We start from the raw sequence: 24118 nt of genomic DNA on the forward strand, positions 1-24118 counted from the left end.
CCAAGGCAACCAAGTGGATACCCAGAAGTAGATTGTATTTTGACAATGAGGTGTCAGAAACCAAAACTGGTTCTGGAGCCAGGAACTCAGTAAATGAAAATAGTGAAATCTTGATCAGATTTGTATAAAACCTCTGTCCGGGAAAAGTCATTCTAAAATGGAACATCTATAGAAGTCCACCTACAATGGACCGGCACATTGCTTCTCTTGTTCGCCTTTCATTGCTTTTTCGACTGGACAGAAAAAATTTGTAAACAAACAGAATACTGTATTTTTCATCTATTAAATTATGTTTTAATAAGGACAGCTATATTGCTAGCAGATATATTTTCTGTCTACTTATTTAAATGTTGGATTTATTTTGCATGTTAATCTTCTGATGAAGGTTTTTGTGGTTTGGGTTTATCCTTATTTCACCCTGAAGACTTTAGTCCCTTTCACACATCAGGAAATGCCAGTGCAACCATATACATGCTCACCAAAGGAAAGACTGGCTGTCTACAGTATGGTTGGCATGTCTAGTCCTCATGTCCCCAGGCACTAAGTTCCTAAGAACCTGACAAATGTTTTCAGTTTTAAGGTGATAAATAATCTCAACCCATCTTAAACATTGTCCATCAATTTTCTTTATCCTTGACTATCCTTGAGTCACAGGATAAGTGAAAAATGTATATTTTCAATTCGCTCTGCTTGCACTGTCTGCTGTTAATGCAAGGAGAATGGCATGAGAAGTTGAAATCTGTTTATTAATTGCTGACCACTGTATAATGCACATTAGACATTAGTACAGTACATTCCAGGCATTGCTAGTTTCTCAAAAGACCAAGGGCCAAATCATACTACCAAGCTCTCCACAGTCTCGGTCACTCCCAAAACATTACACATGATACAAAAGTTAGTTGTGATAACCATAACTGAGAAAACTACTAGTTATTATAGGTAAGTATTGGGAGTTACAGATCGGTTTGCATTTATTAGATAAGACAGTGTGGGGCAAATTTAATTCAGCACAATGTTCAGACATGATATTCCATGGCACTTTGTGCTGAATTGAATTGTCCCCTTTAAAATGTATAAAGCAAATTTCCCTGCTTCAACTGTGGCACTCAAAACTTACTCAAAAATGCTCCACCAGTGCAGAATGGCTCTGGAGAAAGTCACGCGCTCATGTCGACTTCCTCCACTTCAAGTTCATACCTGCCTCTTACATTTCGGCCCTATCACTCTAAACAATCCTTCTTTAAGGCTCTCATTTCCTCCCAATCCTCCAACCCCTGTCGTCTTTTTGTTACCTTCAACTCCCTCCTATCACTTCCCACTACTTCACCTCTAAAATTGAGTCAATACGTCATGACAGCTCCTCCCAGCACACACTCCCCCCTCCTTACCCACTTTGTCCCCCCAGCAACCTTCCTCTGTGGATAAGATCTCCTTCCTATCTTCCCAACTTGCTAGCCCACCCTCCTTCTCTTTATTCATTACGATATCTGCAGATGAAGTCTGCACCCTTCTCTCCAGCTCACCCTTCTCCACCTGCCCACTTGATCCCATCCCCTCCCACCTCCTCTGCTCCCTCTCTGTTGAAGCCTGATTCCACCTTATCCACCCCTCCTCAAACAATTCCTCTCTTCTTGAATCTTCCCCTCATCCTTTAAACATGTTTTTGTCTCCCCCATACTCAAGAAACCATCCCGTGACCCTGTCACTCTCTCTAATTACTGCCCTATCTCCCTCCTTTTGCCTCAAAACTTCTAGAACAGGGTTGTCTACAAACGTCTCACCTCCTTTCTCTCTTCTCACTCCAATCCAGTTTTCGTCCCCTCCACCGAAACTGCCATCTCTAAGGTCAGTAATGACCTTCTCTTCGCTAAATCCAAAGGACACTTCTCCCTTCTTAACCCCTCTGCAGTCTTCGATACCGTTGATCACTCCCTCCTTTTGCAAACTGCCAAATTTATAGGCCTATGTAACACTGCCCTCTCCTGGTTTTCCTCTTACGGCACCAACTACTTCTTAGTCTCTACACATGACTCCACATCCCCCCCCCCTCTTCTCTTATCTGTCGGAGTTCCCCAAGGCTTCGCTCTTGACCCCCTGCTCTTCTCCCTCTACACCTCCTCCCTTGGTGCCCTCAAACATTCCTTTGGCCTCCAGTAAAACCTCTATGTTAATGATACCCAAATCTATCTTTCATCCCCTGACCTTTCCCCTTTCCTTATGTCTCATGTCTCCCGCTGTCTCTCGGTAATCTCATCTTGGATGTCCCATCACTTTCTTAAACTCAATATTTCCAAGACTGAACTAATCGTCTTCCCCCTTTCCAGGGCTCTCCAACTCCCCCCCTCTATTTCTGTTAATAACACTATCTTCCATTGTGTCCCTCAAGTCTGTTACTTTGGGGTCATCCTCGACTCCTCCCTCTCCTTCAAACCTCACATTCTGTCCCTCTCAAAATCCTGCTAATTCCACCTCCGGAATATATCCAAGATACGGCCCTTTCTCACAACGGAAGCCACCAAAACTCTTGTTCATTCTCTTGTAATCTCTCGCCTTGACTACTGTAACCTCCTTCTCTCTGGCCTTCCTGACTCTCACCTTGCCCCTCTTAAGTCTATCTTCTTGCTGCCAGACTAATTTTTCTCTTCTGCCGCTCTATATCTGCTGTCCCTCTCCACCAGTCTCTACATTGGCTCCCCATAGTCTAAGGAATTAAATTTAAACTCACAATTCATGGTTCTCAATCAATCCTTCCCCCTACATCTCCAGCCTCATCTCTACCTCCACTCCTCGCTGCCCCCAATGACCGCCGCCTCACTACTTCACTGACCACCTTTTCCCACTTCCACCTCCAGGACTTTGCCCAGGCAGCTCCCCTTCTGTGGAATGATCTCCCACGCTTTATCAGGTTAGCCTCTACTCTCAAAGGTTTCAAGTGTGTCCTTAAGACTCATTTATTTATAAAAGTCTCTCAGCCCTCCTTCTAACTCCCTTGTCCCGGTTTTCACCCCCAGTCGGTACCACCCTATTTGTGTCTCCCCCTTTCCTTTAGCATGTAAGCTCTCACGAGCAGGACCATCTTTCCTTGTGTTCTCATTCTAATATTCCATCACCCTCTGTACCTCTTGGCCTGCTTCCCTAGCCCTGTTTTCTTAAGCTAAGGCCTACTTCTCACTACCATCGCTCTCACTCACAGTCCCACAAATAATTTCAACTGCATTACCATGTTACCTGTATTTTTTATTCAATCAGTATATCTGGTCTTTGGTAAAAGTAAAGGTAAGCACTCAACAGAAATGCAGCTCCTATGATGAAAAATGTATATAATAGTAGAAGGGCGCCCTTCTACTATTATATATATGGTCTTTGCATTTTGTCCTTCATGTATCATGTTATGTGTTATGGATCACTGCTCTTTGTATATGTCATGTACGGCGCTGCGGATACTTTGTGGCGCATTATAAATAAAAGATAATAATAACTAAAATAAATAGCAAGGAATAACTCTTCAAATGCAGCTACAAACTGCGGGTACAGACATTCTATATGCTGAACCAAAATTCAACCTATATATTCAGTAGTAAAACCACAAATGCATGAGGCACAAAATAGTAAAATATACATTTTACTAATCTTTAAATGATTAAACCCATGGTACATTGTAAATAGTTTAATAAACTAATGAATATTATACCCAACATACCTTTAGTACAAACGTGTTGTCTTTGTCAGGCATCTCCAATGGCATTGTAGTTCGGACCTCGGTAATTGCAGAGAGTGGAATGCTTACTTTAGGTTTTGAGGTCTGCAAGAGTTAAATAAGTAAATCATTGCAACATAATAGAAATAACCAGAACTTGAATAAATTTATAAACAGGATCTTGAAAATTATCATGCAAGAGTATGGGAAATAGTATTATGCTGTGTACTTGTTTGGTATTTAACATCAGTAACTGGGGTTGTACTTGGCTGAGTTATAGAATTTTTTTTTTTTTTCACAGAAGAATCATTAGTGCATAAAACTTAAAACACTTATCTAAAGTACATAAAGCAATGTTTCTTACTTTTAATTCTAAATAGATATGAGTCCATAAACATGAAAGCAGTAGATAGAGGAGACAGGGGCTCAAATTTAGTGTGTAGGTATGCGTCGGTGTGTGTGCGTGTTCATTAGTAAAACTGTAGTTCTCTATCCAGTCATTCAGCACAATGCTGGAATGACTGGATCTGTACAATTTTGCCTTCTATGTGTGTTGCCAAATTAGTCATATATGCCTTAATTTTGCAATCAGGGAATAAGGGCACACATATCACTGTATCAAAAGTGTTATCATTATTCAGAAACTGTTGTAGCAACTAATAAAAAACACTTCTTAGAGTACATGTTATTAAATAATGTATAATCTAGGACAAAACAATATGGATATGTACAAATCTCTGGAGAAGTGGTTTAAAATGTATGCAGTTTATATATGATTGCAGATATTGTAGTTCGGTTCATATGCTGAATATTTCACCCCTATCTGAATTCTGTTGCAATTGTTACATCCAGATATATCAAGAAGCAGTGTCAGGACCAGCAGACACAGTCCCAGCTTTTATTCATAGCAGTCTTCGTCCAACATTCCCAACAACTGTAGTGGCACTATAGGCACAAGACTAGAACTCTGATACCATCACCTAGTTCTATTATTAACAAGGTTATCTACTTTTAATGTGGTCGGTACTGCGCTCAAGTGACGTGCTTTTTTTTTTAAACGCAACTTGTGTCAGAATGAGTGTGGTTTGTGTCTTTTATATCTGCTCTACCAACAAAGTAAAAGAACTTACCATGGCGTCCCCCCCACCCCCAAGTCCAATCCCCAGGTGCTGGTACATACTGGTATGTTTCCCTGGGCTCTGTAAAAATGGCTGCCAGAGCAGTTCCCTAAGCTCCAGCTGGTAGGGGAGGGGGGCACCTTAGTAGAGTCTCTTACTAAGTAGTAGTGCAGCTTAATATATTGTTACAGCTCTCCATGCTTTGCTTATATCATAACAGTCCCAGTTTCTTCACTTAATTTTGTTATCTTGAAATGGCTATTTTCCTAGAATATATATATGAACTTGGATTAAAGTACATGTGGGAAAATTACGTCACCACTTTTTATCTAATAAGTTAATATATATTTTGTGTTGGCCAACGATTTTCTTTTGTGCTTCCCATGAGACTTTTTTATATATTAAATCTACTATTAATAGTAAGGGTCTCATAAAAATAATATATGTTTACTGTATTAGGAAGTCAGAGCCCCAGCTGAAGAGAGATATTTTTAGCTGGTAAAAGCCATGCAAATCTCTTAATGGTCTGGTACACAAAGGAAATTAAACAGGTTTGTAGTATTGTAAATGGCTGTTTTTTTTCCTGTCTCTCCCTTTGTTAAGGTTGCCATTAAAGTTCATGATACTTCCACCCAAATCAATTAGCACAACCGCAAGGAAAGTATATGGCTGAGAGGAGTGCAGCTGATGCCAAGAAAAGCAATTTGAATATTTTTGTTGTGCCTCTACGCTTATCCAGTCATTCATTTCTTATCCTAAATTTGGGACAATTGTACAGTACACTTTAAACTCGTTACCTATCCATATCTCTTTAATCTCATTTGGAATAACCCGGGGATGCCCCCCGGAAACAGCCAGATACACTTCTTTCTATGGCAAAACAAGGTGTCAGGATGAACCGCCTATGCCACCCTGTCTGTTGTTGCTGGGAACCGGCTGGGCTTACTTTTCCACAGCCCCCTTTCGTTTTTCCGAATACGCCCCACCTGCCGCAGTAGGAGGAGACTGCTGCCACCACTGGACTCCTTTATGGCATCCAGAATCACGTTCTCCCATGCTGGTACACCTGGGCTGGTACCCCTGACTGCTTACTATGGATTAGGGTGCTGTAGATGGATCCCCCCTGGCCTATCACACTGGCCAGAGCTGCTAGGTAGCGGGCACAGCGGTGGCACTAGGAGATGGGTCCAAACTTCAGAACTGCCGGAGGACGGATTAGATTTAGGGTCTAATCTGTAGGTCACAGGATTACAGCAATATTGAAGAAGTTGTCAAGCAAGGTCTTGAAGCAGAGAGTGATGTTTATTTCGCTCAGGTGTCCTGACAAGGACAGTTCCACTGATTAAAGGTATTAGTGGTCAGGTCAGATGGAACATCAGAATGATACATTTCAGTGTTCAAGGGCTCTCTTTTTATATGGTTTTAGACACAGCCTCACAGGCTATTTTTAGAATCAGGATGCAATTTATTTACCCAAACATGGATTTACATGCAATGCAAAGCTAACAATATTTACGCTTATCTGTGATATCCTAAAACCTTGCTGTGATTTCCTGCTTCTTATTTTGAGCACAGTGGACATCTGACAGCAAGTCTAAATACCCCTTCCTTTCCCTTAAGGGGTATTAGACACTCACATCAAAAGGTCTAACTAACGTGAGATTAGCATGGTGCTTTCTTCCAACAGTTGCAGAATACACATTTCCTCCCAAAAAAAAGAATTCATTAAGAAAAGTTGCAGAACTCCAAACAAGGCATTTCTGTCACGGTTTCACAAAGGCAGTCTGGTCTTTACAATGCAAATCCTAGGGTTTGTACAGTTTAGTGCTACTCCAGTAGGGCACGGAGTCTAACGAGTAGACGGCATTCACCAGGGACCTCCACAAGTCGGTTTGGCCTTCGCTGCGTCTGTCTCGCAGGTCGGGGCCCCCACTAAGAGTACTGAGCGAAACCCTTTGGGAAGGTCAGCTGAGCCGGTACCCAAGGAAGAGTAGAGTGGATGATCAGCTCTGCGGACAAATAGACAATCACACTGGAACAGGGTAGGAGCGTCAGCTCTGCAGTCAAGTTGGTTACCACACAGGAATGAGTGGAGAGAGTCAGCTCTGTGACAACTGTGGAGGGTCAGCTCTGTAGACAAATATAATAATCACTCTGGAACAGGGTTGGAGCGTCAGCTCTGCAGTCAAGCAGGATACCACACAGGAATGAGTGGAGAGAGTCAGCTCTGCGACAACTGTAGAGGGTCAGCTCTGCGGATAAATAGATAATCATACTGGAACAGGGTTGAAGCGGGAGCTCTGCAGTCTAGCCGCTTACCACAAAGGAATGAGTGGAGAGAGTCAGCTCTGTGACAACTGTGGAGGGTCAGCTCTGTAGACAAATATAATAATCACTCTGGAACAGGGTTGGAGCGTCAGCTCTGCAGTCAAGCAGGATACCACACAGGAATGAGTGGAGAGAGTCAGCTCTGCGACAACTGTAGAGGGTCAGCTCTGCGGATAAATAGATAATCATACTGGAACAGGGTTGAAGCGGGAGCTCTGCAGTCTAGCCGCTTACCACAAAGGAATGAGTGGAGAGAGTCAGCTCTGCGACAACTGTAGAGGGTCAGCTCTGCGGACAAATAGATAATCACACTGGAACAGGGTTGGAGCGTCAGCACTGCAGTCAAGGAATGCACAGGAAGGAAGCCACGTCTAGTACCAGGAGGTGACTCAAAGAACAGGCACCGGATATTCAGGGGAAGTGCCTTTTGAATTTGGAGCCAAATAATCTAACCAATGGGAGAGCAGCAGAGGTTTTTTAAAGACGGTTGGTCTGCGCATGCGCAGACCCGAATCCAAGGTGGCGGTATCTGGCACGGAGCGGACCGCCGGTGGAGGAAGGTAAGTCTGCCGAGGATCAGGTGTGCCACCCAATCGCCCGGCGTGTGACAATTTCCTTACACCAAGATACACAAAAGACTTCCTAACCAAAGGATTATTGTATCAGATATATACATCAGAAATAATGCATTTCCTCTAGCAGGGTTTCTTCCCTGGTCTCAGAAATAAAGGTTTCCCTTACCAAAATATACACAATATGAAAAATAAGTGCATTTACAATTATATAAATAAGCGCCCTGCGCTATTTCCTTTAAATAATATATACCATGAGTTACTTATAAGTGATCCAGTCACACAAGGGTATTGGGACGCTAGTAGACGAATCACGCGCCTATACTACAACAACAATGTCAGTTCCCAGATCAATACCCTTTGAATTCCTCCACCTGAAATATTTTATTAACTTGTCTCAAAAAAGAACATCACTAGGCAACTTTTTATCACAGACCCTAAAACTAAGGAATGATAGTTACTATCTACTATGTTACGAATAGCCAAATAAGCTACTAATCCTAAACATAAACGTAGCTGTGAGGTCGATCCATGCAAGCCATCTTTCAGCTGTCATAAAAGAAATTTCAAACAAAATATATTATACGTGGCATTTGGTTCCCACCAGACTCAACAGGTCTAATTCATTAAGGAAAGTAAGGCGGAAAAAAAGGAGTACATTTTCTCCAGGAGCAACCATGTTACAATGCAAGGGGTGCAAATTAGTTTATTATTTTGCACATAAGTAAAATATTGACTATTTTTCATGTAGCACACAAATACTTGATAGCTTTATTTGTACACTGAAATTTAAAGTTGGTTCAGGACATGCCCTAACCCAACTATAAATCTGCCATCACATTTTAAATTTTCCTCCCCGCAACATGGTTTTGCCAAGGTGCACAGTTACTTCATTTTTTTACTTTCCTTAATGAACCAGGCCCAAAATCTTCACCACCCCACTGTGCTGGAGAAACTGCAGAAAATGCTAGCTCCTTTTGGTGGATTTTTACCAAGATTTCTGCATTTTGGGATTACATATCCTCCACAGTGATTTATGTTTAAAAAAAAACAAAAAAACACCTGATTTTTTTCATAGGATTGCTGCTTTAAGTATGCTGACAAATTGTTAAGCGCTACAGAATATGTTGGCGCTATATAAATAAATGATGATGATGATTGTTCTCCCAGGTTTTAAATGCAGCCAAATACTATGGCTATGCACTGGAAATGTATTTAAGCCCCGTTTGTGTATCTACTTTATAGCAAGATTGGCATATGGTAGACATGGAGAAGATCACAGCATATTTATATATAAAATCATGGGACCTTTGGTTCCAATTTAACAGCTCTAGTTTCGAAAATGCCTCTTCCCAAGGGTTTCCAGATCTTCTATTATAAATCAAGACTAGACTAGCCCAACTGTGTATTCATCACCCCCTGATGAATACATAGATTTGATGCATAGATTTTCTTTTATGTCTCTTATATATATATATTTTATTGTTCTTAGACCACCAGTGACCCCAGTACCCTTTTGTCTTCTCTCCAAGCACACAGAGATTTATATCCTCTTTCCCCAACACTAAACATGGGCTCACAATACTACATATTAGATATTTAAAAACTCTGCTGTATCAGATTCTGCGCATATCTATGTGAAAATGAATATAAAGAGACTTAAAATAAAAATGTATAATCATCATCATCAGCTATTTATTTAGCACCACTAATTCCAAAACGCTCTACAGAGAACTTTCTTACACCAGTCCCTGCACCACTGATGTGGGTTTGTTTAAACATAGCTTTAAGGAAGACATTTTTTTTTTACCCATTTAATATGAATTAAATTTAGCTCTCTTAGTACTGGGGGGGGGAGGGGATATATACGGGGAAACGGGGTTTTAAGATTTAAAGATACACTGTCTTTTAGGAGAGCTGGCCTCCTTGAATAGAGCAAGAGACATCACTAAATGAAACATAGTTGCTGCAAGAGCACTGCTGAATACAAATCAATTAAAAAGTTTTTGTTTTGGAAAATTGACTACCTAACACTATTCTATATTTAAAAGCACAATAAATAAAACATGAAAAATGTTCAGGAACTAAAGGGTCAAATTACATTCTGAGAATACTTTTGAACCTCAGCAACATTCATTATTCTATATACTGTATATTAAAATATAGTAGAACTGGGAGTGCCGTTACTTTTATATCCACTTAAATATTTGTGTTTAAATCAATTTTCGGCAATGGACAGAAGGATTTGCAAACATTCTCTTATTCATTTTTCTGCCTATTTATTGTTAACAATGAGATATGCAATTATATGATTCTATGTAGTACAGGGGAGCATAAGAAGCACAAGAGTAACATAAAGATTTAAATGTTTTACAGAGAGCTATAACACTGCTGCAACAATTAAGTAAAGTAACAGTAGTATATGTAGGATTGGCGCGACTACGATCTTTTCAAACGGAATTGATATATGTCATTTAGGGGCCTATTTACCATGATTCGCAATTTATTATTAAAAGTCATGACTCATTAATAATGAAAACTCCAGGGGGTATATTTACTAAACTGCGGGTTTAAAAAAGTGGAGATGTTGCCTATAGCAACCAATCAGATTCTAGCTATCATTTATTTAGTACATTCTAAAGATGACAGCTAGAATCTGATTGGTTGCTATAGGTAACATCTCTACTTTTTCAAACCCTCAGTTTAGTAAACATACCCCCTGGTTCTGACCCAGAGTCTGTACTGCGCACTTGGGGCCATTGATTAACGCAGGGGAGAGCAGAGAGGCTGCCGAAGAAGGATTTGAAGATCCTTCTTCTGCGATGCTCTCCCCATTGGATTGAACAGTAACGTTAGTCATCGGGGTCAAGCTCCGAAATGCTTAGCTTGTCACAATTGTGACTGTACATAAATATGTGGAAAAAACTGTCTCCGCATGGTTCAAGGCTTGATAAATAGGCTTCTTAAACTCTCCAGGTCACCAGCAAAATGTAGAAAAATATAATAAGAGCTTATTTTTTCTATCAGAAAAGGTAATAACAATAATTTGCAGATATTTGTATCAGGAATGTGAATTTCCAATAAAACATTTTTTTGTGGAGTTTAATTGTAATTTAAAAAGATAACCGTCTTGCGCCACACATGTCAGAAAAATATCCATGGCTCAAACTAGCAAAATAGCCAATGTTATTTAGAATCCAAATCTAAAATCGGATGACGAGCTTAATTCTCTGACTATATGAGTAGATGAATAGAGCAAAGGTCTCCAAGTATGACCAAGTCATTTATTAAACTGGAGCGTCAGATGTTATTTCAGAGCTGGCAGATGGTAAATTAGTTAAATAAATGCAGAACATGAATGAGAGATGACCCCCCAGATTCCCAGGGGTCTTAGGATACATTTACTGAACACAACTGATGGAACATATTGCAAGCAGAGCAGTCATTCACACCCAGCAACCTACATATACTTTAGCTAATTACTATGACTAGGACAAAAATCCTATTTATGTATTACAAGCCGTCTAAAGTGCACACTTGCCTACATAGAGTGGAGACAGTCATTACGTGGGCTATTTAGCCTCTTGAGTGTCTCATGTCTGAGTGATGTCAATGGTAAGTGTTGAATTGATAGGTTGCATTCTCATGAATGACTGCCTCTACTATGTATAGGTAACAGGTGCAATCTAATATAGCTACATCTTCAACATAACGACAATGGCTTTAAATACAAACTGCTGACAGGAGGGTGACATGGTCCATGGGTTAATGTAAAAGCAAAACTCCCCCTGGCCCCTGAACAGAAATATAATGTGTACCAAATATTCAGGGCATGTAGGAATTTTTTTTTTTTTTAAGATGTGTTTGACTAGCGCCTGAGCACCTTATTATATGCAATCTTCAGTTCATGTTTGTCTGGGATGTTTCCAGTTTTGAAGTGGGCAAAGATCCTCTAGTCAGATCATCGGAATGCCCACGGCAGCACAGATTATTTCACAAGATGAGTGGGCTGAGTGTGCAGTGATCTGGCCACTCGCATGATTATATTTGTAAGGACAGAGCTGCAAGTGACAGGGGCAGTCTCATGATGTGAGGAGAGGAATACACAGATGTCGTTAAATAGGATGGGTCCTCCAACAAGCTGATCTTTTTATTTAAGGGGGAAAGCAAAGACGTGTGTTACCGCCAGACATTGGGCTTTGCCCAGGATGGCTGTAAAATATGCCATCTCGGGATGGCGATAACAGAAGCAAATAATTTTTTTTTAAAAAGTTTTATTCCGTGCATAAAGCATATTTACAACTGATCCTTTTTTTTTTTAATTTCTATTTACAGATTTTGTTTCTTTAATCTTTTTTTTTATACTAATTAGAACTGACTGTCTGAGCTTTCCAAGATACTCATGTCCATATCTGGCCAGGTGAAGTGGTAAGTTAACCCTGACCGCTCTGTAGCCAGTATTGCCGGGGCTGCCGAGTTTCGCTCAGTCGCCTTGGTGAGATTTAAATGGTTAATTGCAGCTACAGGTGACCTTCTAGTTCTCTTGAAAATCAACCTTATTTTCACAATTTTCATAAATAGGCCCCAAAATGATGCAGAAAAAATTGTGGTGACAAACGCACCTCTCTAGGAGATGAAATTCACCCATAAACACACTCATGGAGGTATATTTACTAAACTGCGGGTTTGAAAAAGTGGAGATGTTGCCTATGGCAACCAATCAGATTCTAGCTGTCATTTTGTAGAAAGCAATAAATAAATGATAACTAGAATCTGATTGGTTGCTATAGGCAACATCTCCACTTTTTCAAACCCGCAGTTTAGTAAATCTAGCCCATGGTCTTTTAAACACACGTAACATGCATGTCTATGATGAATGTAAAGGCTAATCCCTGAAACATCTCCCCAAACAAATTGAATGCACTGTGCAAAGTGCTGTTTATATGTAACATTTCATGGGTTTTCTTCCTCTGTTCCAGATTTATCATTAAAGTTGAAAAAAAATTGAGACAATGTTCTTTTGCGACATCCTGTTCTTGCCAGCCCACATACTGGACCTGCAATAATGTAATTATATACAGCATATATAGCAAATCTCCATGTTTTATTAGGATGTGTGTAGGAGGTCAACAAACATGCAGCAGCTGGACCAAAGTCCACCTGGCTTTACAATATTGCAGATTCTGTGCCAGGACCCATTAATGAACCATCCCAGACACATTCTCAGTGCACCACTGGGACAAAGAGATTGAGGTTATTTTAGGTTGACTGTAATTTAGATGTAGCTATTGAATAAATATGGATACGTGGTAATTCTTACCCAATAATTCCCTACATCAGAAGGTACTGAACTACGCCTCCCACGATTCTCAATCAGCCCCTGGCATGCTGTACGTCAGGGGTGCACCACTAAAAAATTTTGAGCTCTGTTGTAACTCCAAAGACATCATTGTTGTGTTTTTACACATACTTGCTAACTCTCCCTTAATGTCAGGGAGACTCCCTGAAATAGGGGTGATCTCCCTCACTCCCTGAAGAGTCTGGCATTCTCCCTGATGCTGAGCCAGTACAAGATGTGGTTGGCTTTGCCATCTGAGGCATGATGACACAGTTCAGAAATTGTGTCCTATGTCCATGTATTGATGTCTATGGAGGTGGCCATTTTCATGGAGACCAAGATTTAATCAAAGACTGACAGGTAAGACAACATGACTTCAGTAATTGAGACAGAAATGTAAAAGACACTTCAGTCTCTAGAGATTCATTAGCTGCTTTTCTTTAACGCATAGTTGCCTACTCTCCCAGAATGTCCGGGAGACCTCCCAGGCTCCTGGGAGGGCAGAGCAACCTCCCGATTCTCGCCCCCGCAATAGATACAGGGATCTCCCTGAAGCCAACGAGGAAATAGTGGAGTTGATTTTTTTAACAATAATAATCCCCACATTAATGTCATTGGTATTTATAAATCAAACATCTATTTACAGTTTCTGTTTACTGTATTTATAAGAAAGGAACACCTTTAAGTGATTATGCATCTTTAAGGTTGAGGATAGGCAATTACTTAAAGTGGTGAATATTTTTGTTCACCACTTTAAAATTGCTGCAGAACAGGTGTGAGCGGGAGGATGAGAAGCTGCTTTTCACGAGCGGCTGTGAGACTACCAAGCGGGCTCCGAGGAGTTGTTGGTGCAAAAAGTATTTAGGGTTATAGTTACATCTGACTGTTTTGTTATTTCACAGGTATCCAAGTTTGAAGGAAAATAAAAATAATTCACTGCATTTCTGTCAATTTAACAGGGCAGAATATTACATATATATATATGTTTATAATAGTAATAACAAGAAAAAGATTTCTTACCTTAGGAGGCACATAAAATTCAAGTAGGAATCGTTCTCCCTCCATTTTTACCGCTTTCCTCAAAAGTAGACGACATTTTTGCCACTGAGAGCTACCAACACAGTTTGTGTCATCTGCTACCATGTACCTGAGAGTTCCTTCTCTTTGAATGTCAACAACATCTATTTTGGCTGCCTGTATTTTTGACAGTCGCAGCTTGTGTGTCCATTTCTCACGTGGCTCCACTTGTTCCTTGTTACCTGCTGTGCATTGTTCCCGCTCTGACCGCCTCATCTGCCCATTGTCCAAACCAGGCTCTGGAGAAGACTTTCTATGCCACATCTCCTTCATGCCATCCACCACACACAGACTCATATTTCTCAGTGAGAACCCTTTCTTAAATTTTGGCTTGGAGTTTCCATGGACTGAGACATCCTCAGAGCTTCGGGAGTGACCATAGGAGGAAACCTTGTGGGCCCTGGCCTGAGTCCGGCTTAAGTATTTATTTGTGACAGGATTATCCATGCTGTCTAATGACTCAGTGGAGGTTTCTTCTTTCCTGGGGACAAAATCCCTCGCTAAAGGCACCTGGCAGTTTTGTAGTCCTACAAAGGGCACTATGTTATATTTTGTTGGTGAATCAGATACATATACCCTGCTAACCTCAAAACTGAAGAAGTCTAAAAAATTGGCAGCAAAATGATGGGAGAATGATGTTTCCGCCCCAGGAGCATTATAATGAGGGTTCTCCCTCAGAAACTGGCAGAATTTCTGGGCAAAGTCTACTGCCGCAGCTTGAGCATGAAGCTCGCAGAACTCCTTCCAGTCAGGAAGCTGGGAGGAAGAGTCCTGATTAAGTGCATCACCATTCATGGCTGTTCCATTCCACTCCCAGAAATCTGCAAGGCAAAAAGAGGAATGTTCAGCTGACAATGCAGAGACCTGTCTTTAATCTTAATAAGCAAATCTATAAATTCTACACATTCTGTAGCCTCATAAGGCGGCAGTGGCTCCCTCTTCTGAAAGGCTATAAAGTATTTTCATACTTTGTGGATCGCGTGTTTTGGATCACATGACCTGATTTCACATTTTCTCTATTAATCACTTTCACCAGTAATATTTTTTTTATTCTGAAGTGTATCCAAGTATATTTTAAGTATATTTTTAAATTTTGGATATTACAGACATGTAAACAGCCAAAACAATGCCCTTCCATGATTTCACCCCTTGTTATTTTAATGCAGTGAGTGTAACCCCAAAATACTTAAACATTTTACCACTTGTATTGCTTTTTTTGCACCCCCACAATTTTTTTTATTTTTTATTTAAATCCCCCATGGAGAAACATTTTCTTTTAACAGAATCACCATTTTTTTTTTACATGCAACATAATTCTTAAATATTAATGACATGTAAGCTAATGTGTAAGCATGTTAACACGTGCTCTTGAAGTAGAAGCAATCAGTAATATAAGACCCTTGGGCTCGCCTTCCTTTATTAACATCCAGAGATGACATCACCAAAGTTACTGCTATGCAAGAGTGATCTAGCACAGTGAGCGACAGCTGCTGTCAGTGGTCCCCTGGTCCTGTCAGGGGACCAGGGGCACAAATTCAACTGGACGTTACTGTACCACGAGGTGCGAGAAGGCACAAAGTATAAGGACAGTTATTCTGCATAAACAAACATGTTTGCACACAATGGAGACAGCTATTGTGTGGGCTGAACTAATATAAGTCTGGAAACAACCTACCAATTATAGATTTACATAATGTCACAAGTCTCTACTGAATTGATGGCTTACACTTACTGCAGTATTGGTTCAGCTCACACAAATGACTGCTTTCACTGTTTAAATATTATCTGTAGACAATGGAACAATGGTCACATATATCTGTTCCACCACTGGCCACCTATCACAGAAAATGGGAGATCAAGCTGGCAAAAGAGTAATCTTGTAGTCAATGCTACCCAATAATATATATATATATATATATACGTATTAAATCGCATTGATTTAGGCTTTTGTGGGTGTGCAGCAGCTGACCTGGCTTAATCTACTCTTATACTGACACATTTATTAAATACCAGCACGTTTTAAATTCATTGTGATTACTGTTTTTTTTCTGCAGGAATAGTAATGTCTTACTTGAAATGTCATAAACAATATAATAATTATAACACAGAATAGCACATTGCTTCCTCTCTGTATAATAATATTCTGTTGACAACACACTTGGAAAAATTCAATATTCCATTCTAGGCACAATAGTAAGAATGATTGTGTTAATTGGCTCTAAAAATAATTGCTGCAGTGTGTATGGTGTGAACAGAACTTAAGCAATAATAAGAAAAAGACATTTCTTGCCAGCTTCGGGCAACCTATCTGAATCACATTCAATTTAATAGCTGTAAATATCAGCAGGATGACCTGGAGCACTGGCACAGAAAACACTGTCAAGAGCTGTTCATCTCAACCAGTAAACATAATTCACAGCTCCCAAGATGCAGTGGACAAAGGATGTCTTTTCAAAACAATCTGCAAGTCCGTAATCAGTTCTCCATAGGCGCTGACGTTAAAATAAGAGGAAAGCTACTTATTTACTTGAGTATAGAGAACAGAGAATAACTTTTAGTATAAAAATAATACTTGTTATAAGCTTTAAGTATTTATATTTTTTCTTTTAACAAAAAAGAGCCTTTCTCGCTGTCAGGAGCAGGGCTGCCGAGAGGATGGGGGGGGGGGGGGGGGGTACTGATTACCCGGCCCAGGTCCTCACTGCCAACATTTTTTTTTTTGCAAATCTAGGGGTAAATGTATGAATCTCTGGATTCTTCATCTCCGGCGTGTTCAGCCTCTTCAGCACTTAAATTTAAAGCGGCGCTGCATTGTAAAGGGAAACTTCCCTTTACAATGCAGCGCCACTTTAAATTTAAGCGCTGAAGAGGCTGAACACGCCGGAGATGAAGAATCCAGAGATTCATACATTTACCCCTAATCAGTTTCATATATATATATATTTTTCTAGTCTATTTTGCGGGAGTGGGGAGGTGGTGGTGGCGGGAGCAGGCTATTTAAAGATAACAAAACAAAAAAAAACATATACTCACATGATTGTGGTGCCGTTGTCCCTCCTCCTTCCACTCTGCTCCATTCACACTGAATTTCGGGCGTGACATCACCACGTCACGCCCGACATTCAGTGAGGAGCGACGCAGAGAGGACCCAGACAAGACAGAAGATGAAAGAAGCCAATAGAAAGGTAGGTAAGTAAAGGAATGGAGGCAAAGGGAGGTGAACAGAACAACAGAGCAACGAGTGATTAAGGAGGGGGGAGCAGCATGGCACAGTGATGAAGGAGAAAGGGGAGCAGCATGGCACAGTGATGAAGGAGAGGGGGGCAGCAGTATGGCACAGTGATGAAGGAGAGGGGGGGCAGCAGTATGGCACAGTGATGAAGGAGAGGGGGGGCAGCAGCATGGCACAGTGATGACAGAGGGGGGGAGGAGCATGGCACAGTGATGAAGGAGAGGAGGGGGAGCAGCATGGCACAGTGATGAAGGAGAGGATGGGGAGCAGTATGGCACAGTGATGAAGGAGAGGGTGGAGCAGCATGGCACAGTGATGAAGGAGAGGGTGGAGCAGCATGGCACAGTGATGAAGGAGAGGTGGAGGGAGCAGCAGGGCACAGTGATGAATGAGAGGGGGGAGCAGCATGGCACACTGATGAAGAAGAGGGGTAGTAAGCAGCATGGTACAGTGATGAAGGAGAGGGGGGGAGCAGCATGGCACACTGATGAAGAAGAGGGGTAGTAAGCAGCATGGCACAGTGATGAAGGAGAGGGGGGGAGCAGCATGGCACAGTGATGAAGGAGAGGGTGGAGCAGCATGGCACAGTGATGAAGGAGAGGTGGAGGGAGCAGCAGGGCACAGTGATGAATGAGAGGGGGGAGCAGCATGGCACACTGATGAAGAAGAGGGGTAGTAAGCAGCATGGTACAGTGATGAAGGAGAGGGGGGAGCAGCATGGCACACTGATGAAGAAGAGGGGTAGTAAGCAGCATGGTACAGTGATGAAGGAGAGGGGGGAGCAGCATGGCACACTGATGAAGAAGAGGGGTAGTAAGCAGCATGGTACAGTGATGAAGGAGAGGGGGGGGAGCAGCATGGCACACTGATGAAGAAGAGGGGTAGTAAGCAGCATGGCACAGTGATGAAGGAGAGGGGGGAGCAGCATGGCACAGTGATGAAGGAGAGGGTGGAGCAGCATGGCACAGTGATGAAGGAGAGGGTGGAGCAGCATGGCACAGTGATGAAGGAGAGGTGGAGGGAGCAGCAGGGCACAGTGATGAATGAGAGGGGGGAGCAGCATGGCACACTGATGAAGAAGAGGGGTAGTAAGCAGCATGGTACAGTGATGAAGGAGAGGGGGGGAGCAGCATGGCACACTGATGAAGAAGAGGGGTAGTAAGCAGCATGGCACAGTGATGAAGGAGAGGGGGGGAGCAGCATGGCACAGTGGTGAAGGAGAGGGTGGAGCAGCATGACACAGTGATGAAGGAGAAGGGAGGCAACATGGCACAGTGATGAATGAGAAGGGGTGAGCAGCATGGCACAGAGTGATGAAAGGGAGGGCAGCATGGAACAGAGTGATGAAGGGGGGCCAGGTGAAGGGGGAATACAGCATGGATGGCGCAGTGTGATCATAAGGGGCACCGCGTGGTGATGTAGGGGCACAGTAATGTGTGTGTGGTGGCACAGGGGGCTTGTGGTAATGTGTGTGTGTGTGTGATGGCACAGGGAGCTTGTGGTAGTGTGTGAGGTGGGTGATGGCAAATTAATGGGTGCTATTTTGTTTGTGGGGTGATGGTGAGGCAATTTAATAGTGGGACTATTCATTTAAGATGGGGTGGTTTGGGGAGAATGAAGTCTCTTTATTAAATGTGACTATGAATTATTTAATGACAGTGATGTTTGTGGGAAATAGGTATATTTATGAAATGTAAATACTATTAATTTATTGCTGGGGCTCTTTGCAGGGAGAGAAATAGGTTTATTTATTAAATGGGAATACTATTATTTTAATGTTGGAGCTGGAGAGACAACAATGCAGGTTTTTTTTCTGTAAGAGGGTGGCCTAGCGCTTCACCTGCTAGCCACGCCCCAATGATGTATACGAACACACCCATTTTTTTTACCATGCTCAACTATAAGGGGGACCCCATGAAGTTGTTGTACCTGGCAGTCCTGGTCAGGAGAAGAGGGTTCATCGATTCCCCGCTACATCATTTAATAATGGAGATTTCAGCCCCCCCTCCTCCCCCCATTGGTTTCCCCAGTAGTAGGCATTTTGCAGCCAAAAGGATGCATCTGAACCTCATAGACATCTTATGTGATAAATTCCCTCTTTGGTCCTCTTTCTATTGATGCTGGTGTCACAGAGTGAGTGCAGTGCACCCATTCAAACTATATAGCAGGTCCATCCATGACTGACCAGTGATATTTTCTCACCAGCTTGGCTAACCAGTGATAGGGTAATCTACTGCTTGGGGTGGGTGAAGATATGATGTGGTGCTCTTGTCACATAACATTATCTGATGCTTGTCGGAAGTCATCTACAGCCATTACAAACCATCATTTTATCCGCCACTTCCGTACCCCGATATTCAAATGGCATTCCTATATGTGACAGTGCTATGAGCTTCGGCATATCCGTTCAGTATGTCTATCATTAGCCATCCTTTCACCTGACAGAGTAAGGCAAGTATGTGAATGCCTAAATTCCAGCCAAACCAAGACAAAAGAATAAAAAGCTAAATAACATGTCAGTCTGTCATTCAGACAAAGAGCTAACTCCCTCTCTCATATACCTCACAGCACTTTCATAGATGAAGGACATGGCATTAAATGGCCTTCTAGCATAAGGCAGAGGAATGAATAATGCTAGATAAAGTTTAGGGGGTTATTTATCACAGGGGTTACCATAGCATTAGATAAGATTTGCTTTGTATGGCAGGCTGTGTCATCTGAGGGTGACAATAACATCTTAATACAAAAATGTTTTGCTTTGCTTTTTAATACAATATTTTAAAAAGGACAATATTGTTTAAATATTTTTATTTGAATCTGTTTTTTTTTATTCATTTATTTATTTTAGAATTACTATTATTTTTTTTTATTAGTGAAACTGAAAGCCTACATGCGAACTGGCTAGCGGGGTAAAGCATCTGCACATCTTCTGAGTCTGGCCCGGCGCAGAGGTTCTGCTCTGGAACAGTATCTCCGAGGCAGCCGAATCAGCGAGATATTGATAAAGTGTGGCGATAACAGATTTTTTTTAATGCTATGATAAATTACGGCAAAAAACATAATAATTGGTTAACTGTTAATAAATAGGTCACTATATGTTATTCCTATGTAAAGGCTATAAGCAAACATAGGGAACTTCCTGTCACATTCTATTTTCTCTCTCACACTTCTGAGCACTTGTGAATACTAATTAAATAACAGATCTGACCCTTACACTAGGGAGAATTAACACACATAAACAAAATTCACATAAGTGGTTTAGGAGGAGATAAAAAGGGAGTTATGACAAAAACAATAGTACTCTGCAAATTTTAGCTATGTAAAATTATGCAATAAAATATAATCTAAGAAAAACAAAATATGATGAGGTGCATTTTACAGTACCCTAGGAACTTACCAATGATTTTTGTTCCCTATCAACCAAGGCCACAAAATAATTATTATAATATAAAGTGGGGTAATTCAATTGCTGGCGATGTGGTGCGCGGACATTGCGCCGCGCACACTGCCGGCAATTACGGTAGAAATCTCCGCCGAGAAGTGTCTCAAGGACGTTCTGGAGACACTTTGCCGCTAATTGAATTCCCCCAAAGATTGATATTTTGCTACTCAGTAAATGTTACTTCTAAAGATGACTTTTACCTGTAAATCACATCCTTCCATGTCTTAGTTATTCCTAGTGCAGTTATTCCCTATTTAAATGGACAATAACATTTCATATTTGCTGAGAAATAATATAATATTGGAATCCAAGCAAACAGTTTGTCATCAATTTTTTTCTCAGGCATTTTGCAAAATCAGCAACTCTCACTGTACTTCCTTAATCTTGTCAATGCCCAGTGCAGAACTCGAAACTGGAGCCATTCCAAAAAACAGCACACCACTGAGTCACAGAATAGGATTTTGGTCACGCTAGCTGAAACCAAAGTCAAGTCCTATCAGATGTGTGCGCTCATCAAAGGAAAACTCTACTCTTCTTGACATGATGTTGCCATGCTCACACTCTATAAATGTGCATTCCACATAAGGAATGAATGTAAGAGGTGCTGATGACAGTCATATATCACCACGGGATTTTTTACACTGAAAGTACAGAAGCGAGACGCAGTTCATGTTGTACCCATGGATACAAGCCCTAAATATTAGCAATTCCAATTAAATCATTACAAAATGAATGGACAGCACGTCATGTCATAATCAGTGACATGGATGTTGTGCATTATGCTTCTGCGCAAATTACAGCAATTACGATACTGTGCCCTCTTGCTGTGCTTACCGTGTTCCCAACTCTGTTCTGCACAAGATCTGCGTCTCTCATCCACCCTCATTACATCCTCCCATTCCCGGTTACAGGACTTTTTTTGGGCTGTACCGACTCTATGGAATTCTCTCCCTCGCACAATAAGACTCTCCTCTGGCCTACAAACTTTCAAGCGTTCTCTGAAAATCCACCTCTTCAGACAAGCTTATAATATTCCTCAGCCACCCTCTTAACCTCACTACATTACCCTATTACCACCCGTTACACAATTTCACACAAGACAACTACTCCCTGACCAACACTGTTGTGTGACAGGATCATTTAGCTTATCAGTCACTTTTACCTTTGCAGTCTGGCTGGGCCGAAATGCAAAATGTAGACTTCGCCTTAGCCTCATGTGTCAAACTCCCATTGTCCCATAGATTGTGAGCTTCCGAGCAGCGGCCTTCTCACCTCTTTGTCTGTTTTACCCACTTTGTTTATTAGTTTACTGTGTTTATCCCCAATTGTAAAGTGCTACGGAATATGTTATGCTATATAAATAAATGATGATGATGCTTCCACATCTATGGAGTGTGACCAAGAGTTAGAGAACATCATTAAATGAAACATCACACAGATACATAAAAACCAAGGCTACTACTACTACCTAACCTTGAGGGTAATTAAATTGCCCCAAGTGTAAAAAAAACAAACCCAAGAAAACCTATATTACTACAAGTGTTTAACATTCCACAGCTGACAACCTTCAATAAATAGCTAAAGCTCCTTAAGATTGTAAGCTCTAGTGAGCACAGTAATGTTACGATTGTTAATATACATATGGCTCCATTATTAACAACTGTATAAAATGTAGCAGATACATTAATAAATAATAATACATCCAGAACCTCTGTCCGGTCTATGTAAGAGCTCTGTACTGTGTGTAATAACGTATTAGCTCACTAGCTGAACATGTTATGGACAATGAGATGCTGTTCCTTCAAGTTCCAGATGAAGAATTTCATTTTGTCCTAGGTTATAATTTGGACAACTCAAAAAACATTTTGAATATTTTTAAAACAGCAAGTGCCATTTGGGTCAAAGGCTAAACAGTCTCCGCAGTCTCCACAGACAGTACAGTCACAATGTCAAATCTCTGGCAATTATATATCACTAAAAGCCCCCTTTCATCGGTCTCTTAAAACAGTGTTTGCTTAGTGCTAATCCTCCGATGCCCTTCCTAATGGGTGGCTCACACTCAAAATTCTGTAGGCTCTACAGCTGGGAGACAAAGGTGGAGGGTGGTCCCCCGAGTGAGAGACCACCTCAGATTTATTTCACTCGGACATGAGTTCTCTTTCTAAATGCATTTTCTGCTTCTTACACTTCTGAACGGATCAAACAGAATAATCAAAAATATACTGCCAATAGCTGGTTGTTAAAAATATGTATAATGGCTTTTTCACACTTTCTGTGATTTTGTTATGTTTTTGAATCTGTGCAGAGGGAGTTCTTATACTTTGGCCCAAACAGGAGTTGTGTCATTTAGGGTGTGTCCTTCTGTTCTGCTCTTTGCCAGTCTGTGCTGTTCTATGATGTAATAAACATTGGTGTTTTTTATACTATATTTGTAACAATATTGTTAATTTGTAGAAACTGAAAAACATTACATTGTTAAAAAGTGGGCTGGATAAAATTTCTGTCCAATGTTGTTAACTTTGACAACACAACCTTTTATCATCATCATTTATTTATTTATATAGCGCCACTAATTCTGCAGCGCTCTACAGAGAATATTTGTCACTCACATCAGTCCCTGGTCCATTGGAGCTTACAGTCTAAATTCCCCAACAAACACACAGTCAGATACACAGACTAGGGTCAATTTGATAGCAGCCAATTAACCTACTAGTATGTTTTTGGAGTGTAGGAGGAAACCGGAGCACCAGGAGGAAACCCACGCAAACACAGGGAGTACATACAAACTCCACTCTGCCTAAGTATTGTTTTCTTTCGATATATCTCAGTCTATATTCTTTTATTTGTCTCCATTCCCCTCGTCACATCATGACATAGCATGTGTACATGCCACTATGTCACAGGAATGGACAGGTCACTGTCTCCCACAAGATCACCACACTTGTATCCTGAAATAATCGGTGCTGCTGTGAGCATACTGATGATTCAATATATAGGGCTAGATTTACTAAGCTGCGGGTTTGAAAAAGTGGGGATGTTGCCTATAGCAACCAATCAGATTCTAGCTGTCATTTTGTAGAATTTACTAAATAAATGAAAGCTAGAATCTGATTGGTTGCTATAGGCAACATCCCCACTTTTTCAAACCCGCAGCTTAGTAAATCTAGCCCAAAGTCTATTTCCAACCGCTTAAAAATTGGGAACACCTGGATGAAGAATAAAGATTGATACCACAGTCAAATACACCTTAACAACTGAAGGATAATATGTGACGCTGAGGCACAGACATAATTTGGATTATACCTAGCAGAGGA

The 24118-nt window shown here is 41.1% G+C and overlaps 1 protein-coding gene across 2 annotated transcripts in view; it reads right to left on the reverse strand.

Annotated features, from left to right (window-relative positions):
• The window catches only part of SH2B2 (SH2B adaptor protein 2), a 69873-nt gene that overhangs the window by 18262 nt on the left and 27493 nt on the right, over nucleotides 1–24118 (reverse strand). The window contains exons 2-3 of one of the 2 annotated variants that reach the window (XM_075196729.1): nucleotides 14074–14951; nucleotides 3701–3802 (exon numbers count right to left, since the gene is read on the reverse strand). In XM_075196729.1, coding sequence (XP_075052830.1) covers nucleotides 3701–3802; nucleotides 14074–14925 — 954 coding nt within the window. In that variant the 5' untranslated portion in view covers nucleotides 14926–14951. The remainder of the gene's footprint in view (nucleotides 1–3700; nucleotides 3803–14073; nucleotides 14952–24118) is intronic. The other variant, XM_075196730.1, reaches the window with a different exon arrangement.

This window comes from Mixophyes fleayi, chromosome 2 (assembly GCF_038048845.1).
Source record: "Mixophyes fleayi isolate aMixFle1 chromosome 2, aMixFle1.hap1, whole genome shotgun sequence".
NCBI classification, from domain to species: domain Eukaryota; kingdom Metazoa; phylum Chordata; class Amphibia; order Anura; family Limnodynastidae; genus Mixophyes; species Mixophyes fleayi.